This window comes from Physeter macrocephalus, unplaced genomic scaffold, assembly GCF_002837175.3.
Source record: "Physeter macrocephalus isolate SW-GA unplaced genomic scaffold, ASM283717v5 random_24, whole genome shotgun sequence".
In the NCBI taxonomy this organism is placed as follows: domain Eukaryota; kingdom Metazoa; phylum Chordata; class Mammalia; order Artiodactyla; family Physeteridae; genus Physeter; species Physeter macrocephalus.
Window position 1 is genome coordinate 40,486 of NW_021145311.1, and position 21,498 is coordinate 61,983.

General features: G+C 59.2%; 1 protein-coding gene across 3 annotated transcripts in view; it reads left to right on the forward strand.

Moving 5' to 3' along the window:
• DPP9 (dipeptidyl peptidase 9) overlaps positions 1-21,498 on the forward strand; it is a 46,471-nt gene that overhangs the window by 11,381 nt on the left and 13,592 nt on the right. For 2 of the 3 annotated variants that reach the window (XM_024134075.2, XM_024134076.2), the window contains exons 1-10: positions 6,065-6,179; positions 7,575-7,748; positions 7,833-8,001; positions 8,757-8,870; positions 11,937-12,065; positions 13,332-13,393; positions 14,976-15,076; positions 15,744-15,921; positions 16,150-16,312; positions 19,676-19,755. In XM_024134075.2, the coding sequence (XP_023989843.1) occupies positions 6,069-6,179; positions 7,575-7,748; positions 7,833-8,001; positions 8,757-8,870; positions 11,937-12,065; positions 13,332-13,393; positions 14,976-15,076; positions 15,744-15,921; positions 16,150-16,312; positions 19,676-19,755 (1,281 nt within the window). In that variant the 5' untranslated portion in view covers positions 6,065-6,068. Of the gene's footprint in view, positions 1-1,522; positions 1,636-6,064; positions 6,180-7,574; positions 7,749-7,832; positions 8,002-8,756; positions 8,871-11,936; positions 12,066-13,331; positions 13,394-14,975; positions 15,077-15,743; positions 15,922-16,149; positions 16,313-19,675; positions 19,756-21,498 lie in introns of those variants that run through there. The other variant, XM_007109311.3, reaches the window with a different exon arrangement.

Genomic DNA, 21,498 nt, shown 5'->3' on the forward strand with positions numbered 1-21,498 from the left:
GACGCGAGTTGCTTGCCGTATTGAGAAGCTACCCGTAAGAGTTACTGTGGTGGAATAGGTATTATTTACGAAGCTCTGTTTAGCTCTGGAGGCGCCGAGCTTGGGGGGCGGCCCGCCTGTTCTCCCCTTCTTACAAGTGAGAGCGCCTACGAGGAAGAGAGGCCAGCACCAAACAGAGCCTTCCTCCTGGAGAAATTTGGCATTGAGAGGGGTCAAAGCGGGGCGCCTGCTTTCTGTGACCCGCTGTTGGCCACGGCGCATTCCTGGGCCACCGCAGAGCATCCCGCCTGCTGCCGGGGGGCTCTGCCCCAGTCCCTCACCTCGTTGCCCGGAGAGTGGGGAACCCGAAGCTTCCCAAGAGAACCATTCTGCTCCCGCCATTAACTTTGTTAACAGCCCCAGTACCGTCATCCATTGAGGCAGAGGCACTTCCAGGTGGGACTTCCCTGGCAGTCCAGTGGTTAGGACTTCGCGCTTCCACTGCGGGGGGCATGGGTTTGATCCCTGGTCGGGGAACTAGGAGCCCCCACGCGGTGTGGTGTGGTCGGGGAACTAGGATCCCCCACGCGGTGTGGCGTGGCCAAAAAAAGCCTGGTTAGAAGATACGTCCTTGTTTTATTTGCCACTGTTTGTGCTGAGTGCTTTTTATCTCTTACCTCACTTAATCCACACAGAGGTCTCACTAGGCAGCTACTGTATTTTACAGATAAGGTTAGATTAGCTCAGCGGCTCTCAGTCGGGGTGCTCCTGCCCCAGGGGATGGTTCTCAGCAGTGTCTGGGGTAATCTATGGTGGTCACACTGCGGGTGCTCTTGGCATCCAGTGGGTGGGGCCAGGGAGGCTGCTCTACACCCCCCAGTGCCTGGGACGGCCCCCCAGAGGATGACCGGTCCGGTGTCAGCAGCACCGACTGGGAGAGGCTGGATTGGATACATGTTTCCCAATCCCTCTGGAGCTTTGCCCGTTCTCTGATCCTCGATTAATTCCTGGACCAGAGGCCAAACTGTGGAGAGCTGGAAATCACCGACCAACCCCCCTTTTTTCATCCTCTTGTGTGCTATTTCTTTTTATTTATTTATTTATTTATTTATTTTGGCGGCGCTGGGTCTTAGTCGCGGCACGCAGGATCTTTAGTTGCGGCATGTGGACTTCTTAGTTGTGGCATGCATATGGGATCTAGTTCCCCAAGCAGGGATCCAGCCCGGGCCCCCTGCATTGGGAGCATGGAGTCTTACCCACTGGACCACCAGGGAAGTCCCATTGTGCGCTGTTTCTTCAGTAACTGAGGCTAAGATAGTCAGCACTAACATCTCAGGTGGAATTGCCTGCTGCTCCTGCTGGCGGGTGTAACCCAGGGTCCATGGCCTCTCTGGGGAGGGGTGTGCCGTCAGGGTGCTGTAGAACCAGGAGGAAGCAGCCGGGCCCAGCCACGGGCAGTCAGGGCCCGAGGCCGGTCCCGCCCGAGTCCCTCGCCCCGACCCTGGCAAGGGCGCCCATTCTGGTTCCCTCTCTTCCTCCCAAGGGATGCCCTACGGCAGCCGAGAGAACTCCCTCCTCTACTCCGAGATCCCCAGGAAGGTCCGGAAGGAAGCACTGCTGCTCCTGTCCTGGAAGCAGATGCTGGATCACTTTCAGGTGAGTCATGGGAGTCGGGCCCTCCCAGTGGGCAGGGCAGGGGGGCCCACGGCAGCCCCTTCTTCATCCTCACTCAGCTTCCTTGGGCCCTGCACCCACCCACCCCCGGGGGGGTCCCAGCCCATCCCCCGCTTAACGGCAGCCTCTCGGAGAGGAGCGCCTGGCCCTGGACACCTGTGCCACGCCCGCCCCCTCCCTTCGGTGCACACCCGAGCCCCAGCGTGTAGCTTGCGGTGACAGCTCCCGTCAGAAGCACGTCTTCCTCTTAAATGCCTCACCAACAGCGTGCAAGTAACTTGGGCCGAGACCCTTTTATAGAAATTTAGCTAATAATGGATGTCGCCCAAAGTCACCTCGCTTCCAGAGGGGGAGATGGCCAGTGAGTGGCGAGAGTGCTTTGTGCACTGGTGTATGTTGATTTATTTTTGATCAAAAATAAAACATGACAGTACGCAGGGGAGGGAACCCGTGCAGCCCCTCTCTCTTGTGCCTGTCCCCTGTCCCAAGCTGACCAACTCCTATTTACATGGCTTTCCTCGCAGCGTGGGGCTCATTTTGCTTTGGATTCTGCTCTTTAAAAATGCATTTCTGGGAATTCCCTGGCGGTCCAGTGGTTAGGACTCCGCGCTTCTACTGCAGGGGGCGCAGGTTCGATCCCTGGTCAGAGAACTAAGATCACCAGCAGAAACGGACCAGCTTTCTCTGAATTTCTGGGAGAGTGAGTATGATTGGCTCAGACATCCACTCATCCGGTCATCCTTGGCCTGGGGCGGGCGGTCCCTGCTGTCTATAGCAGGTGCTGAGGGCCCACTTTTGTAGGGCCCAGCTCCAGACAAGGACTGTGGACCCACTGCGGCTCCAAAAAGTGCCTAGAACAGCCCAAAGCCATCCTGCTTCTCTTGGGGTGACGTTGCTCACCCTTGAGCTGATCCAGTCTGCATCACTCAACACCCTCGGGGTACCCTTGACCTCACTCCATGTCCAAGTTCCTGGGGCAGGTCTCCCCAGAACCCCCATGTATTTGTAACCTGTCTGCACTAGCCCAGCGCCGGGGGAACGCTGGCAGCCAGAAGCGTTTATGGATTGAACAGAAATGACCTCTAGGGGCGATGCCCAGCCCGCCCCCTGCTCCCCTGGGCCCCCTGCCTCCTGGGCGGGCCCCAGGCTTGCCAGTCACCGTCCTCTGGGAAGGCTCATTGGGAGCCCAGTGCACGTGGGATGGAGCAGAAAAGGAAAGCGACGTGCCTGCCGCTCGGGCACGTCCCCGGAAGGCGGTTCCAGGGCTCAACTGCTCCTAGTGGGTCGGCTCCTCCCCACTGCAAACGTGTGTCCTGCATTCGGTGGAGGAGGGCACGGGGCCCCAGACAGCACTGGGGGTCCCTTAGGGGGTCCCTCGTGTCCTGGGTCCAGGTCCAGGGTCACACGCCCCACGTGGCCCCTCATCTAGGCCACGCGGTGTTTGCCCAGGCCTGGGCCACCTGCCATGCTGGTGGGCTTTGGGGTGGGGTGCTGTCCCCAGAGATGGAGTGGAGCTGGTAAGAGGAGGCACAGGAGGGACCGTGACAGCAGAAGTCAGCGGCCGTGGTCCGCTGTCCCAGACCCTCGCCGTGCACACCGTCACAGGTGCCGAGGGCAGCTCCTCCAGGGAATGTGCCGGAATGGGCCGTTTCGTGTCACTGCTTATGAATTGTTGGCGGGGGGAGGCGGCTCTGATGTCCTTGGCAAGGCCGCACCGTTGATTTCCTGTTTGGAAGGCTCCGGCTCCCAGAGAGCCTGCGGACAGGGGCTGTCCAGAGCCCACGGCGCTCGGCCGAGAGTGGCCACCTGCTCCCTCCCAGCTTTCCACGCTGGCCCTCCCAGCTACCACGCTGGGTGGTGTTTGCTTTTTTTAAAATTGAGACGTAATTCACATCCCATAAAATTCCCTCTCTTAAAGGTGGAGAGCTCAGTGGTTTTGGGTACAGTCACAGTATTGTGCAACCGTCACCACAGTCAAATTCCAGAACATTCCATCACCCCAGAAAGCAACACTGTGCCCATTAGCAGTCACTCCCTATCCCCCTCCCCCAGCCCGTAGCGACCCACTGACTTGCTTCCTGTCTCTGGATTTGCCTGTTCTGGACGTTTCACAGAAATGGAATCACAGGGAATTCCCTGGCGGTCCAGCGGTTAAGACTCCGCGCTTCCACTGCAGGGGGCGCGGGTTCCATCTCTGGTCTGGGAACTAAGATCCCACAAGCCGCGTGGCCAAAAAAAAAGGAAAGAAATGGAATCATGCACCGCACGATTCTCGTCCCAACTTGTCTTGTGAGCTTAGGAAGATGGCCCCGTCGGCAGCTCAGATGGGCGGCGTCACATCCGTGCCTCTAGCTGGGAATGATTCCGGCTGTGGCAGCTTAGAGAGTCCTTAGAAGTCGAACTGTGAATGCTTCCCACTTGTAGCTTTGCATTTTCACTCTTTTTTTACTAACTATATTTCATGAGGAAACTTTGTCATGAGTGGAAGACGCGAGTTGCTTGCCGTATTGAGAAGCTACCCGTAAGAGTTACTGTGGTGGAATAGGTATTATTTACGAAGCTCTGTTTAGCTCTGGAGGCGCCGAGCTTGGGGGGCGGCCCGCCTGTTCTCCCCTTCTTACAAGTGAGAGCGCCTACGAGGAAGAGAGGCCAGCACCAAACAGAGCCTTCCTCCTGGAGAAATTTGGCATTGAGAGGGGTCAAAGCGGGGCGCCTGCTTTCTGTGACCCGCTGTTGGCCACGGCGCATTCCTGGGCCACCGCAGAGCATCCCGCCTGCTGCCGGGGGGCTCTGCCCCAGTCCCTCACCTCGTTGCCCGGAGAGTGGGGAACCCGAAGCTTCCCAAGAGAACCATTCTGCTCCCGCCATTAACTTTGTTAACAGCCACAGTACCGTCATCCATTGAGGCAAAGGCACTTCCAGGTGGGACTTCCCTGGCAGTCCAGTGGTTAGGACTTCGCGCTTCCACTGCGGGGGGCATGGGTTTGATCCCTGGTCGGGGAACTAGGAGCCCCCACGCGGTGTGGTGTGGTCGGGGAACTAGGATCCCCCACGCGGTGTGGCGTGGCCAAAAAAAGCCTGGTTAGAAGATACGTCCTTGTTTTATTTGCCACTGTTTGTGCTGAGTGCTTTTTATCTCTTACCTTACTTAATCCACACAGAGGTCTCACTAGGCAGCTACTGTATTTTACAGATAAGGTTAGATTAGCTCAGCGGCTCTCAGTCGGGGTGCTCCTGCCCCAGGGGATGGTTCTCAGCAGTGTCTGGGGTAATCTATGGTGGTCACACTGCGGGTGCTCTTGGCATCCAGTGGGTGGGGCCAGGGAGGCTGCTCTACACCCCCCAGTGCCTGGGACGGCCCCCCAGAGGATGACCGGTCCGGTGTCAGCAGCACCGACTGGGAGAAACTGGGAGCCCCCACGCGGTGTGGTGTGGTCGGGGAACTAGGATCCCCCATGCGGTGTGGCGTGGCCAAAAAAAGCCTGGTTAGAAGATACGTCCTTGTTTTATTTGCCACTGTTTGTGCTGAGTGCTTTTTATCTCTTACCTCACTTAATCCACACAGAGGTCTCACTAGGCAGCTACTGTATTTTACAGATAAGGTTAGATTAGCTCAGCGGCTCTCAGTCGGGGTGCTCCTGCCCCAGGGGATGGTTCTCAGCAGTGTCTGGGGTAATCTATGGTGGTCACACTGCGGGTGCTCTTGGCATCCAGTGGGTGGGGCCAGGGAGGCTGCTCTACACCCCCCAGTGCCTGGGACGGCCCCCCAGAGGATGACCGGTCCGGTGTCAGCAGCACCGACTGGGAGAGGCTGGATTGGATACATGTTTCCCAATCCCTCTGGAGCTTTGCCCGTTCTCTGATCCTCGATTAATTCCTGGACCAGAGGCCAAACTGTGGAGAGCTGGGAATCACCGACCAACCCCCCTTTTTTCATCCTCTTGTGTGCTATTTCTTTTTATTTATTTATTTATTTATTTATTTTGGCGGCGCTGGGTCTTAGTCGCGGCACGCAGGATCTTTAGTTGCGGCATGTGGACTTCTTAGTTGTGGCATGCATATGGGATCTAGTTCCCCAAGCAGGGATCCAGCCCGGGCCCCCTGCATTGGGAGCATGGAGTCTTACCCACTGGACCACCAGGGAAGTCCCATTGTGCGCTGTTTCTTCAGTAACTGAGGCTAAGATAGTCAGCACTAACATCTCAGGTGGAATTGCCTGCTGCTCCTGCTGGCGGGTGTAACCCAGGGTCCATGGCTTCTCTGGGGAGGGGTGTGCCGTCAGGGTGCTGTAGAACCAGGAGGAAGCAGCCGGGCCCAGCCACGGGCAGTCAGGGCCCGAGGCCGGTCCCGCCCGAGTCCCTCGCCCCGACCCTGGCAAGGGCGCCCATTCTGGTTCCCTCTCTTCCTCCCAAGGGATGCCCTACGGCAGCCGAGAGAACTCCCTCCTCTACTCCGAGATCCCCAGGAAGGTCCGGAAGGAAGCACTGCTGCTCCTGTCCTGGAAGCAGATGCTGGATCACTTTCAGGTGAGTCATGGGAGTCGGGCCCTCCCGGTGGGCAGGGCAGGGGGGCCCACGGCAGCCCCTTCTTCATCCTCACTCAGCTTCCTTGGGCCCTGCACCCACCCACCCCCGGGGGGGTCCCAGCCCATCCCCCGCTTAACGGCAGCCTCTCGGAGAGGAGCGCCTGGCCCTGGACACCTGTGCCACGCCCGCCCCCTCCCTTCGGTGCACACCCGAGCCCCAGCGTGTAGCTTGCGGTGACAGCTCCCGTCAGAAGCACGTCTTCCTCTTAAATGCCTCACCAACAGCGTGCAAGTAACTTGGGCCGAGACCCTTTTATAGAAATTTAGCTAATAATGGATGTCGCCCAAAGTCACCTCGCTTCCAGAGGGGGAGATGGCCAGTGAGTGGCGAGAGTGCTTTGTGCACTGGTGTATGTTGATTTATTTTTGATCAAAAATAAAACATGACAGTATGCAGGGGAGGGAACCCGTGCAGCCCCTCTCTCTTGTGCCTGTCCCCTGTCCCAAGCTGACCAACTCCTATTTACATGGCTTTCCTCGCAGCGTGGGGCTCATTTTGCTTTGGATTCTGCTCTTTAAAAATGCATTTCTGGGAATTCCCTGGCGGTCCAGTGGTTAGGACTCCGCGCTTCTACTGCAGGGGGCGCAGGTTCAAACCCTGGTCAGGGAACTAAGATCCCGCATGCCGTGCGGAGCAGCCAAAAAAAGATACCTAAAGACTTGTTGCATAAGTCTTCATCCTTTAGTAACTGTTTCCCTCTAGGATGGCAGCGTTTCCTGGGCAACAGGACCTCAGTGTCAGGAGCCTGCAATGCCAAGTCCATTGGTTAGGACTCCGCGCTTCTACTGCAGGGGGCGCAGGTTCGATCCCTGGTCAGAGAACTAAGATCATGCATGCCATGCAGCACAGCCAAAAAAAAAAAAAATTAATAAATTAAAAAAATAAAAATGTATTTCTTCCCTTTAACATTCCTCTGAATTTCCACATCATCTTCAGAATTCTTCTTGGGGCAGCTGCATGGTGTCCACCATAGTTTACCTGCCCGCCCTGCCCGAGGTCAGGCGTTAGGGTGGTCAGGCGTGGAATCTGCCCCACCCCTACCCATGCCAAGAGCAGGAACGGCTGGTGGTGGGTGGCTTCAGCTCGAATGCTCTCACAGGAAGGGGCTGTGACCAGGGAGGGAGGGCGGGGGTCTGTAGGGTGTAGGGTGGCCCTGAGGGCGGAGGAGGGCCTTGTCTGTCTTGGAGTGATTTGGTGGGGGGTGAGGAGGTTGGAACTACAGGTGAGCCCCCCAGCCCTGCCAGTCTGTGCCGCTCTGGCCAGGGTGCTGGGGCCTCCAGCTGCTGATGCCGGTGTTCCGTCCCGCCCCCCCGGCCCCGCCCAATGTGTCCCCAGGCCACGCCCCACCACGGGGTCTACTCCCGGGAAGAGGAACTCCTGCGGGAGCGGAAGCGCCTGGGCGTCTTCGGCATCACCTCCTACGACTTCCACGGCGAGAGCGGCCTCTTCCTCTTCCAGGCCAGCAACAGTCTCTTTCACTGCTGGGACGGCGGCAAGAACGGCTTCATGGTGAGCCCCGCTCACTGGTGGGGTGTGGGGCAGGGCAGGTGGCGGCCTCCTGACCCCCTGAGCTGGGTCTCTGTGTGGCCCCAGGTGTCCCCCATGAAGCCCCTGGAAATCAAGACCCAGTGTTCCGGGCCCCGGATGGACCCCAAGATCTGCCCCGCCGACCCCGCCTTCTTCTCCTTCATCAACAACAGCGACCTGTGGGTGGCCAACATCGAGACGGGCGAGGAGCAGCGGCTGACATTCTGCCACAAGGGTGAGGCCGGGCGGAGGGCGCCGGGAGGAGGGCGGGGCGGACGGGAACCGGCACCCCGGCGGCGGCGTGGTCTGTCGTCACAGCCACCAGTCCAGCTTCTAGAAAGACTCCCGCCCCCGTCACTGTGCTCCCCGCCGGACCACCAGGCGCCTTCCCAGACTGTGATCCCACGGCCCCCCTCCCGTGGCTCCCGCTCTGGCCCCACAAAGAGTCCAGCTGCCTGGCTCAGGGTCTTCCTCCGCATGAATCGCCCTGGCCACTGGGGCCTGGCCTCCACGCCGGACACTTGTGCGCCTCTGCTCCCCTCAGCTCCTCCTGCCTCCGCTCTCCTGTCCCCATGCCATGCTTCCAGCCCAGAACTCACCAGAGCCGGCCTTCCCCCTCAGGCCCCTGCTTGCCGACAGTGACATCACCCCTGTGCAGATATATCTGCGGGACTGCATGGCTTGTGGCCTCTGACCCCGATCCCTGCCTCCTGTCCTGCCCCAAGGCCCTGGTGCCCTCTCACTAAACCTGAGCTTCTCAGCCAGGGGCGACTGGGGTACTGGCCATGTGCCGAGACATTTTCAGCTGTCACAGCGAGGTGAGGATGCTCCTGGCATCGAGTGGGTGCGGCCAGGGAGACTGCTGCACACCCCACAGCGCCCAGGATGCCCCCACAGAGAACGGTCCGGCCCTGATGTCAGCTGTGCCAGGGGAGAAGCCCTGCTCTAAACCAGACTCCTCATCTCTCGCCTGGCCCCCTCCCCCTCCAGGCTTGTCCAGTGTCCTTGACGACCCCAGATCCGCGGGTGTAGCCACCTTCGTCATCCAGGAAGAATTTGACCGCTTCACTGGCTACTGGTGGTGTCCCACAGCCTCCTGGGAGGGTAAGCGCCTTTCCGTTTTTAGAAACACTTCTGCAAACACTTCTTTTGTTAGCAGAAGCACAGTGTACATGCTAGTCTGCTCTTTGCTCTTTTCATTTAAGATAAACCTCAGCAGCCTTCCCATCAACATCCGTGTCTCAGTCCTTTGAGGCTGCTGTGACAGAATACCACAGCCAGGGCGGCTTATAAACAGCAGACATTTATTTCTCACTGTTGCCAGGGCTGGGAGTCCAAGTCCAAGGCAGATTCGGTGTCTGGTGAGGGCCTCTTCCTTGTTCACGGATGCTGCCGTATCCCCCTGTCCTCACATGGTGAAGGGGCAGGGAGCGAGCTCTCTGGGGTTCCTTTTTACAGGGGCACTGATCCCCTTCGTGAGGGCTCCACCCTTGTGACCTAATCACCTCCCGGTACATCACACTGGGGGGTAGGGTCTAACATTTGAATTCTGTGGGGACACAGACATTCAGTCCATTGCAGTCGGCGCCAGGAGAATCCTTTAACTGTGGATGCCCTGGGGGCGTGGATGTACCCCAGTTTATTTAAAAAACCCACGCTGATGGGCACCTTGGCTGTTGCCGGTTTCCGTTTTGGTTTTGCTTTGGTGTTGTAAACAGTACTGCGGCGAGATCTTTGTACGTTTATCCTCGTGACCTCCTGGGAGTATGTTAACGGTCCTCAGCCAGGGGCGGCTCTGCCCCACCCTCCACGCCCAGGGGACGCTGGACGGTGCCTGGGGACATCTGTGGTTGTCACGACCAGGGGGGCTCCTGGCATTGAGGGGGTGGGGGCCAGGGATGCTGCTCCACAGCCCAGCCCAGGGTGGCCCCCCGAAGAGAATGGCCCCCCGAAGAGAATGGCCCGACCCTAATGTCCGCAGCGCCAAGTATCGAAAATCCTGCCTTAGAGAAAATTCCCAGCTGTAACAGAGATGACTTGAAGCTACACGCATCTGAAATCTTGACGGATTTTGCCAACAAGTTAGAAAGAAGCCAGATCAGCAGGCCACCTTGTGTCTGTTTTTCTGTGCTGTGCATGAGGCGAGGGTGTCTTATCTCCCCTGTTCAGTGGACCAAAGTCTGTTTCCTGAGCGCGGGGAGAGTCGTTTCTTGGGGTGCGTGAGTACCATCACACCCTCTGCTGCACGAGCAGGAGTGGGCCGGGCCTCCGCTGCACGTAGAGTCCTCCCTGGCCTTCGCGCCTCTGCGTGCGTCAGTGGGTGAGTGGCCACGCAAGCCAGGATCCCGGGGGCCAGGCACTGGCCGTCCACCGCCTCAGCCGAGTGCCACCTCATCTGCTAGTCACCCCTGCCTTTACGTCAGCGTGCCTTCTCCTTAAATTGATTTGAAAAGAAAATGTCACGGTCCTACCGTGAATAGAAGCTAGGCATGAAAACCGTGCAACGGAGAGAAACCAGCGCCGAACATTCTAGCCGGCGCCCAGGAAAAAGGGTGACTTGCCAGCGTCAGGCGCCTAAGGGCTGCCGGTGCTGCCGAGACGGGGCCGGGATCGGCACGTTCCCGGGGAGGACGCCGCACGCGCTCCCCTTCGTCTGGGCCGGGGTCTTTCACCGCCGCAGCGCTGTGTGTGCCCGTGGGCTCTGTCTATGGGGAAAAGGGCTCCAGGTCAGGAGTCGGTCCTGGGTCAGATCACGCAGCTCGTGACTCTGCGCGCCTGAAGCAGCTGACCATCCGCCCTTCGACTTCCGGCCTGTAAAGTGAGGTCTCTCCCCCTCGGCCCTGTGGACACGGAGGCTGGGTCATTCTCTGTGGGGGGCCGTGGTGACTCAGTGTGTCACCTGAGTTGTGACAGCCACAGATGTCCCCAGACATTGCCACATGGCCCCTGGGGACACAGAATGGCCCCTGGTTGCCATCCACTGGTCTCAATGACATCAAGAGACTCACTCTGCTATTCTTAACAGCTCAGAACCCCTCAGATAGAGCCCCTGAATGCTGAGGCCAAGGGACGTTTACCCCGCTTGCTGTAGCCCCACTCATGGCACGCGCCCATGGAGCTACATGACCATAGCAACCCAAGAGGGTCATTCCTGGCCAGGAGACTCAGGGCCCCGGAACGACCCATGCCCAGTGGACAGACATAGGAGCCCTTAGCACTGAGTCTGAGCTGCAGCACTTCCGCTGCCTCAGCCCTGTGGCTGCCAGCGCCTCACAGAGCAGGTGTGGAGACCTGAAGGCAGGGTGGGCTTGGCCGAGGTCGGCGGATGTCATTGGTCCGTCCTAGTGAGTCAGGCGAGGGTACAGGGAGCAGATGGGGACCCTTCTCGGCAGCCGAGAAAGGAACAGCCGTGGGCTCCGTCCCCTTGATGTTGGCATTGCCAGTCCCCACGCCCCTTGCTAGGCTGTCAGCTCCCGGTGATTCGCTTACTTCTCATGACAACTTTCACTGTACCCCTTCTTGAGCCCTGCCCCGAGTGTTAGTCTGCTCGGGCGGCCGTGACCACGTCCCACAGATGGGGCAGCTCAGACGTCACAGTCTGGAGGCTGGACGTCTGAGGTGGAGGTGTCGGCAGGTTTGGCTTCTTCCGAGGCCTCTCTCCTCAGCTTACAGACGGCTGCCGTCTCTCCCCTGTCCTCACGTGGTCTCCCCTCTGCGTGTCTGTGTCCTAACCTCTTGCTATAGGAACAGCAGTCATACTGTATCAGGGCCACCCTCAGGGCCGCATTTTAACCGAATCACCTCTTTAAAGACCCCCATCTCCAAATACAGTCCCGATCTGAGGTCCAGGGGTTGAGACTTGAATGTAGGAATTGGGTGGGCGTGTGGTTCAGCCCCTGAGTCCCCACGTGGCCATCTCCCTTGCCTTCCTGTGCTGGGAAGAGCTCCGTTCTTGCTCCGGTTTTACAGGGAAGGAAATCAAGGCCCCAGGAGGACATGTGACTGGCTTCAGGCCTAGTACACGGCAGAGCTGGGTTTCCGGCCCCAGGGACCGTTCTTATTCTCGTCTGGGCCCTGTCATGGTAGAGCAGAGTCCCCGTGTGGGCAGTGGGGTGCGGGGCGGCAGAGGGGACACCCGGCAACCTCAGCAGCTGCCCTGCCCCCTCCCAGGTTCAGAAGGCTGCAAGACGCTGCGGATCCTGTACGAGGAAGTGGACGAGTCCGAGGTGGAGATCATTCACGTGCCCTCTCCCGCGCTAGAGGAGAGGAAGACGGACTCCTACCGGTACCCCAGGACAGGTGAGGGCCCAGGACAGGTGAGGGCGGCTCGGCGGTGGTCTGAAGCCTCATAGAACACGGTGAGGCACCAACCAGGATGGGCCCACGAGACCCAGGCAGGGATGGACCTGGAGAAGCAGGCTGCACTCGGGAACAACAGCCAGGCCAGCGCCACCGTCAGTGGTGACTGGTGTCCTGCCTCGGGGCCCGGGAGACAGTAGGAGCCCCGGGGAGACAGTGGGAGGTGTGGGCCCCCTCTGGGGGCACCTCAGACACTCACTGCCTTGTGAGAATACAGGGTTTGCCCAGAAATACAGGGAAGTCCCAGAAATCTACCAATTCTTAAACGTGGCTCGAATCATTTAATAATACTTAGCAGGACTTCCCTGGCGGTCCAGTGGTTAAGACTCCACGCTTCCACTGCACAGGGCACGGGTTCGGTCTCTGGTCGGGGAACTAAGATCCTGCATGCCGCACGTGGCACGGCCAATTAAAAAAAAAAGACTTAGCCACGCAAAATACGAGTGCAGGCCAGGTTCAGCATCTTTGGGATCTCCGTGGAAGCCTACGACAGACTCATTCTTGCTAACTGTGGGCCATGCTAGGCAGAGCCTTCCTAGGGAAACTTCCAGTCCCTGGTGTGAATGGGGAAGTCGGTCCATCCCCTCCCCTGTTGGAGAGACGAGGAAACAGAGGCACCAAGACATTACCTGCTGGGGTGCTAGAGCCACGGGGGCCAGAGTTGAGATCCGTCATAGGAATAACAGGGGCCTGAACCAAATCCCACCCTGGAGGGCATGTCTCGGTCACCCCAGCCTATAGGCCATCTGCCTCCTGACAGCTGAAGACTGGCTGTGTCACTGGGACATGGGCCAGCTTTCTGCATCATCGGTGCTTTTGTTACGGACGTGTGCTGTCTTTGCAGCCAGCATTCAAGCTCTCCAGAGGCAGGGAGGCATCTTCCTCGTGTTTGTGTCCCCCTCACGGCCCTCCCACCAGCCCAGGCCTGACCTATGTTCTTAAACAGCAGAGACATTGCCACGTCACTGTTGGGACTAAGGTCCAGGCCCAAAGTCAGACAGTCCTGCCTGGTGGACTTTGTGCCTGGGCCAGAGAGGGTGACGCACCTACAGAGAGACCTTTGGCCACCTGGAGCCTTCCTCCCCTCCCCCCCACGCCGGCTGTGTCACTGCCTGTGAGGATCACCCCCCCAGCCGCTGCCCCCAACACCTGCTCTCAGCCCTCTTGGCGACACCTGCCAGATCCACCTCGCTTTCATTTCTGCAGGCAGCAAGAATCCCAAGATCGCCTTGAAACTGGCTGAGTTTCAGACCGACAGTCAGGGCAAGGTAAGAGGGGCCTGGGCGCCCGGGAGAAGCTTCTGGATGAGGAGAGGAGGGCCGGGGTGTGTGCTGGGAGACGGGTCCGGAGGCCGCTCGCCCCCATTGCATGGCAGGTGCTTCTCTTGGCCAACTGAAGCCAAAGAGGTTCTGCCCGGAGCCCCGGCTTCCGGGCTGGGCCCTGCCGCCCGTCACTCTGAACCTGGACTCCGAGACGGGGCGTGGTGAGCCCGGCCCCACCTGCCTCCAGGTGGCCCCGAGGCGTGGGGAGCGGATGCCCGCGCGCGAGAGCGGTGCCTCGCAGAGCTTCCAGAACAGGGAGCTCAGAGGGGTGGGGAGCAGTTGCCTGGAGCACCCCGACCTCAGGCCGGGGGTGCCCCACCCCAGCCTCTGGGCAGCTCCTCACGCATCACTTCACCGGCCCCATCAGCGTTCTGCATCCTTCCCTCTGTCAGCTGGGCATCGTCGCAGACAAGGGTCCTCATCACCCAGGGAGTCGTTCCTCAGGACCCCACAGCCAGGAGGGCAGAGGAGGCTAGTGGGGAAGGGCTGTGGGAATTCCCAGCCCCACGTGGGGGTGTCAGAGGGCGACGCCCCTCGCGGCAGAGGTTGGAGCAGGCAGTCGAGCCGGGAAGCCCCTGCGTATTTTTGCCGAAATGGCTTCTCATGTAATGTTTCATAAAAAAGGCATGAGATTAAATACACCTATTTTCATGTTTGGGGGGGTGGTTTTTGGTTTGGGCATGATTAGGCCCTAACCAAACCCCTTCTGCACTCTTGACCGGAACATTACGGCAGATTCTACAGGGATCTGTCCTAAGTGGCTTTGCCGAGCCCCCACCAGCTATTGTAAATGGTTCCTGGCCCCGGCGGATGGGCAGGGTCCCGAGGCGGGTGTGGGTTTTGCCCATTGGACAGGCAGCTGGGGCAGGCGGGGGTTGGTGGCGAGCCTGGGTGTGGGCCGTGCTGAGGTCCTGCCCGCCTCTCTCCTGTCGCCCCTCCCGGGGAGATGCCCTGCCAGCCCCGTGTCACCTCCAGGAAGCTGCAGCGGCCAGAGGCTGTGTCTTACCCAAGGCCACCCGGCTCTTCGGTGACAGACCAGGCCAGAGCCCTTGGTTTCCAGGCAACAGGCTGTCATAGCAAAGTACCACTGGGAGGTTTAAGCCACTGAAGTTCATCGTCTCCCGGTTCTGGAGGCTGAAGGTCCAAAATCAAGGTGTTGACAGGGCTGGCTCCTTCTGAGGCCTTGAGGGAAGACCTGTTCCAGGCAGCCCCGCTTGGCTTGGAGACAGCCGCCTGCTCCCCGTGTCTCGTCACAAGACGTTCTCTGCCTGTGTGGTGCCTCTGTCCCTTTTTATAAGGACACCCGTCCTGTTAGGTTGGGCTCCCGCCCACCCCAGTACGACCTCATCTGAACTAGTTACACCTGCGACCACCCCGTTTCCAAATAAGGCCCCCTTCTGAGGTACCAGGAGTTAGGGCTCCAACATGTGGAGCCGGGGGGGACACAGTGCCCCCCCAACAGTGGCTGTCTCCTCCTGGGCAGCACATGGGCAGGCGGGACTGTGACCCGAGTCTGCTTTGCCTTTAGATTGTGTCAACGCAAGAGAAGGAGCTGGTGCGGCCCTTCAGCACGCTCTTCCCGAAGGTGGAGTACATCGCCAGGGCCGGCTGGACGCGCGACGGCAAATAGTGAGTGTCTCCCTCACAAGGTAGAAGGTGTCCCTTCACAGTCATTTTCTAACCCTTCTGCCCAAGTTGGGGCGGACACCTCTAAACCAGGACCCCAAACCACCACCCGGGGGCCAAATGCAGCCCGCTGCCCGTTAACCATACAGCCCACAAGCCAGGAATGGCTTGTCCGTTTTTCAGTGATGCAGGGGGAGATCAAAGGAGAGTATTTTGGGGACTTCCCTGGTGGTGCAGTGGTGAGGTCTCTGTGCTTCCACTGCAGGGGGTGCGGGTTCGATCCCTGGTTGGGGAACTAAGGTCCCACATGCCGCGCAGCACGACTGGGGGAGAGAAAAAAAAAAAATGTCCACTTAGAGTAAAATATGAAACAAAGGATAAATAAAGGCTGAGGATTTGGCAGAAGTCGGCCGAGCCACATCACAAATGATGTGAGGTGTTTTCAGAACAAGCTGGATCGCACGGTTCTGTCAGCACCCCCATCTCCCCCTGAGCGGGCGTGCCGGCTAGGGACCCTTTGCGTGCTGCAGGGTCACCTGCTCAGGTGTCGGTGAGGTCGGCAAAGGAGGCGCCGTTCTGATCAAACACGAGTGTGGAAAGGGGGCCATCGGGCCCTAGCTGGCCTCCGCTGGCCCCTGAGGTGCCGGTGCTCTCTTGTCTTGCCCCCCAGTGCCTGGGCCATGTTCCTGGACCGGCCGCAGCAGCGGCTCCAGCTCGTCCTCCTGCCCCCGGCCCTGTTCATCCCCACCGCCGAGAGCGAGGAGCAGCGGGCAGCCTTCGCCAGAGCCGTGCCCAGGAACGTCCAGCCACACGTGGTGTACGAGGAGGTCACCGACGTGTGGATCAACGTAAGGGCGGGAGGGTGTGCCCCGCCCAGGCCGGGGTCCCGCGTTCCCGCCCCCAGGTCCCCAGCTGGGCAGGGGCTGGCGATGTGGAGAAGCCAGCTCCAGAGGGAGAGCCGGTGGGGTCTGACCTCTAGCCAGGCTGTCGGAGCCTCCCCTTTCTCAGAGGGATGTGTCCCCCCGCACCCCAGCCCCCGCTTCTGACACGTCCTCTCTCTCTCTCTGCCTGGACAGGTTCACGACATCTTCTATCCCTTCCCCCAACCAGAGGGAGAGGACGAACTCTGCTTCATCCGCGCCAACGAGTGCAAGACCGGCTTCTGCCACTTGTACAAAGTCACCGCCGTTTTGAAGCCCCGCGGCTACGACTGGACCCAGCCCTTCAGCCCCGGGGAAGGTGAGCGACCGTGACTAACACCTTGCTCATCGCCTGTGGTTCAAGCCTGTGGTTTGTTCCCTGGTCCCGCCCCAGAGGGAGTGGGTGCCAATGACTAAGAGGCCGGCCTTTCCCAGCGCCACTCCGGGTCTGGCAGGGTTATCACAGCCAGCTCCCGGCTTATTCAGGCGGCAGTATTTATTGAACGCTGACTACATGCCAGGCCCTTTGCACACCAAGTCTGTGCTGTCTGGCTCTTTATAGGAAAAGCTGCCCCGCCCTAGGTGTGGGGGGTTATCACTGTAGGAAGAGAAAAGCGAAGACCTCTGCTCCGGTGGAGGAGGAGGCAGGCATCATCCAAATACAGTGAAAGCGGCCAGGAGGCCAGGGGCACATCAGTGGATAATGTGCCACAGAGCAGAGACCGGGTGGAGGCAGAAGCAGCCACAGCACAGCGCTCCAGGCCGAGGGACAGCCCGTGCAAAGGCCCTGCGGCAGGGCAGGGCTGGGCCTGGCGTGTTGGAGGGACAGCCAGGAGGCCCGTGTGTCTGGAGCAGAGTGAGCGAGGGGGAGAGAGGGAGGAGGGGAGGGCAGGGAGGGGACGGGGCAGGTGGCACAGGGCCTCGTGGGCCGCTGGGAGGACTGGGGCTTTTACCATTGACCTTCGGCTGGTTTAGAATGATTCTTGTGGCTGTTCATGGAGCAGAGCCTGAGGGAGGGGGGAGGTGACAAAGTTGGGGTCAGGCAGTGGGGCTGAGCTGACTCTGCTATAGATCCGGGTGGGCCTGATTCTGGATGTACTTGACTGCTGAGCTGACACGGTGGATTGCACTGGGGTCTGAGAGAGAAGGAGGGGGACGGCGTGGATGTCTGAAAGGGTTTTGGAGTTCCAGTCTGAGACGGAAAGACTCTGAGGGGACAATTTAGGAGAGAACTATTGAGTTGGGTTTTGGATGCGTTCAAGTTGAAGCTCTGTGCAGGTTCTGGGGACCAGGGTGGATCCGCGGTGGGAACGTGGGCGTCCTCACACACGGATGGCATCTCAGCCTGGGGACAGGCTGGGGCACCAAGGGCGGAGCCTGGGTAGGGAGGGTGTGGTCTAAGTGCCAAGCCACGGCTCTCAGAGCTTGGAGCAGGGTCTCCCCGGCACTGCGGACATCAGGGCCGGGTCACTCTCTGGGGGGTGTCCCGGGCCCTGCGGGGTATCGAGCAGCATCCCTGCCACCACCCACTCGATGCCAGGAGCGCCCCCGTCGTGACAACCACAGATGACCCCAGACGCCACCCAGTGTCCCCTGGGGGTGGGACTGTCCTGGATGAGCCGCAGGGCTTCGAGGCCGTGCCCGCTAAGGAGCCTGAGGCTGCCACAGTGTGGAGACGGTCACCCAAGGGAGGGGGTATCCGGGGAGCTCAGGCTCCACAGGAGCCCGAGGGTCAGGAACAGACGAAGCCACAAGCTGCCGGGGCATCAGGTGAGATGGGGACCAAGGAGTGACCACCGTCTGGGCGTGGTTGTCCTTCAGGGTTGAGCGTGGCCGTCACAGGCCAGCTGAGCCTCTCAGAGATGCTCGTCAGCGTTTGCTTTTCTGTTTGGAAACCCCCTCGCCTTGGAGATTTCACTGGAGAAATCCTCATCCTCCCTCTTGAAATGGGCAGCCAAGAGCTCTCGTTCTGCCTGGTGGTTGTTGAGCGGAGCTCACGGCAGGTGCCCCTGGGGGACCCCTGCCTTTGAGGTGGGCCCTGCTGGTTTCCCCTCCGCCCTGTGGCGTCCCGACTGCATCCTCTCCACCGCCCTGCCTCAAGGCCTCCGCCTGCTGCAGGCGACTGAACGGTCCAAAAGGCGAGGCTGAAGGAGTGGGTTCTTTAAGGGTGTCCCGGCCGAGTGGGAGGGTGGTCAGGAGGCTGGGGGACCCGGTCAGGAGGAGTGTGTCCAGGTGACACAGGTGGCTCCCCAGCGAGGGACCGGGAAGGGAGGAGGGAGGGGCCTGGCATGGTGGGCGGGACCCTGTGGGCCTGAGCCCAGAAGACGACGGAGGACAGTCAGCGAGGGGGAGCAAGGCAGGGGGACCAGCAGGTTGAGCCATCGCCCATGCCTCCTGGGGGCCTCCTGGGGGCGGCAGGAGGATTGAGGGCACAGAGACTGTGGACTGGGAGCAGGCGTGTCGGCAGGGCCAGCCCCAGAGGAGGCCTGTGCGACTGGGCTCCCTGCCTGGGCCAGCAGAGTGGGTGTCAGCAAAGGCATGAGTGGGCGGGAAGTGGCGCATCCGGCCCCCGGTGAGTGAGGGGCGGAGGAACAGCCCTCCCTCCTGGGTCTTCTTGTGACAAGTCACTCGGCCCAGGTCTCTGCACTGGAAGTTCCTGACTGTGCAGCCCTGTGGATCTGTGCGGGGACATCTGTCCCTCCCTAGGTGACGTTGGCAGTAGTTTGCTTCGGATCCAAGAGGGTAGAAAACAATTTTAGGGACTTCCCTGGTGGCGCAGTGGTTAAGAATCCGCCTGCCAATGCAGGGGACATGGGTTCGAGCCCTGGTCCGGGAAGGTCCCACATGCCGTGGAGCAGCTGAGTCCGTGCGCCACAACTACTGAGCCTGTGCACCTAGAGCCCGTGCTCCGCAACAAGAGAAGCCACCGCAATGAGAAGCCCGCACACCACAAAGAAGAGTAGCCCCTGCTTGCCGCAACTAGAGAAAGCCCGCGCGCAGCAACGAAGACCCAACATAGCCAATAAATAAATAAATAAATAAATAAATATTTTTTTAAAAAAAGAAAAGAAAACAATTTTAGCCAGTGCTCATAAACTGTCTTAATAATTTCTAATATGTGGCAAGACACATTCCATATTGTTATTTACCTGGTAAAAATTCAAAAGCGAGACCTACCCACCAAAAAACCTTCTGTAACTCCACTGAGCCTTTGCTCAGCCCCAGAGTTTAATCAAGATCTGGTTACATGGCCTAAGCGGTCACAGGTCCAGGGCATGGAAGGTGGCGGTTTGACCTGCAGGATTCTAAAATTGGGTGCTTTTTGGCTGCATGGCATACGGGATCTTAGTTCCCCAACCAGCCATTGAACCCGCACCTGCTGCAGAGGAAGCACGGAGTCTTTACCACTGGACCACCAGGGAAGTCCTGAAAATTGGGTGCTTTTGATAAAAATGCAGATCCCTGGTTTTTCTGGGGAAATGCTGGCACCCCATCCACATGGTGGGAACCCTGTACCTCGCTCCCTGGGCCGTGGTGTGGCGGGTCCCTGTACCATCCCTGGGGCCCAGCCGGTGTACCCGCCCGTCACCTGGCTGCCTGGGCTCCGTGGAGAATTCGTTGTGTGCTTTGAGTCCCCATCATAGCTTCCCGGGCCCCCTTCACCTCTTTTCTTTCCTTCCAGATGAATTTAAATGCCCCATCAAGGAGGAGATCACATTGACCAGCGGCGAATGGGAGGTTTTGGCAAGGCACGGCTCCAAGGTACCCGAGTCTCCATGCATGCTTGTGCACGCATATGTTCCCAGACACAATGCACACGCGCTCCCGCCCCCTCCAGACCCCCCGGGCCTGTGGCTTCTCTCTCTACCACCCCACCCCCCCACCCGGCCACTCCCTCCTGCTCTGCACACCGAGGGCTACGGGGGCTGTGCTTCCCACCAGCTGGAGACCCTGGGTCCAGGAAGCAGGCTGTCCTGAGCATCCTTTGTTGGATCCTGGTGGGTGAGGCCCAGCCCATTCTCAGTGCCACCTGGAGCATTCACTTAGCCTCCATCCACTCCATGAAGCCACCTGTCCCCAGGACAGCAGTCTGTGAGTCTGTGGGACGCTGGTGGTGCCCACCGTAGAACTGTCCCGCAGCTTCCAACGGGGGCCCACCCCCATGCCTGCCCCTGGAGGTTCGGGAACAAAAGATGCAGCTGCAGGGCTGAGAGGTGTACCTTCCACTCCCCGATCCAGATGCTCCATCATAAAAATGTGATGACCAGAGTATCTTCACTGGGGTCCAGGTCTACAGAATTCCAGATTTTACAAAGAGACCCCTCAATCAGACCTCCTGGATCCCTACCTCACACCAGCATAAAGGCCTCCTGGACCAAAGACTTAGACGGAAAAAACTAAACCGTACAAATAACCAGGAGGAGATGTAGGCCAACCCTTTTAAAGTTGAGAGGTGGGCCGCCCGTGTGCTGCCCAGGGCTGCCAAGAGAAGGGGGCCAGGCACCCCTGGGCAGCGCGGCCAGGTGACGTGGCTCGGCCTTTCTGGGGTGCAGAGGCGGCATCTATTACAGCGTCAACCCACGTCTCATCTGACCCGGCAGCCGCAGGTCTAGGCATGGACCTTACGAGGCCATCCCCGGGCACACTCGAGAGGTTAACATGCAAGTATACATTGCTGTGCTCTTCATACAGTGGGAAATAGTGGTTAGAAAACACTCGAGCAAGAGAAAAGTGTCATTGCTGAGTTCCGGTTCTGTAGGTAACTGTGTCCGTTCCAGTATGACCACACCTGGCCCTACTCAGTCGCTCTGCTGTGGTTGAACCTCACTGGAGGCCCCTGTGCTCATAGCCTCGCTTGACCTCTCGCTAGCTGGGTGCTAAGACTCAGTTTCCTCACCTGTGAGATGGGACCATCAGATAGCGCTGGTCCTCTACACAGCAGTTTCTCCCTCGGCGCCATGGACATTTGGGGCCAGAGGTGGGCACTGTGGGTGTGGAACAGCCTCCCTGGCCCCCACCCTGGGGGTGATGACCACAGATGTGTCCAGAGGCTACCAAACATCCCTGGGGGGCAGAACAGCCCTGGGTGAGGACCCTGCTTTAAAATACTTTGACGCCCTCAGCGTAGCATCTGGCAGACACATAAGACAGTTATTATAACCTTTCTCTAAGGACTTCCTTGGCGGTCCAGTAGTTAGGACTCGGCGCTTTCACTGCCGAGGGCCCGAGTTCAGTCCCTGCTCAGGGAACTAAGATCCCACAAGCCCTGTAGTGCGGCCAAAAAAAAAAAAAAAAAAACAAAACAAAACACCAAAACCTTTCTTTAACGTGAAAGTTTTACCTTCTGTACGCATTATCTTTTTACCCAGAAATTTTCTTTTTAAAAAAAAGCATTTTAAGAATTAAAAAGGGAAAGAGAGCCCTCTGCCACCGCTACGGCCACCACGGCTGCGTGCTCCATGTGGCCGCAGGCCTCGGTGGGTCCCCCGCCTGGAGATCCTCCTT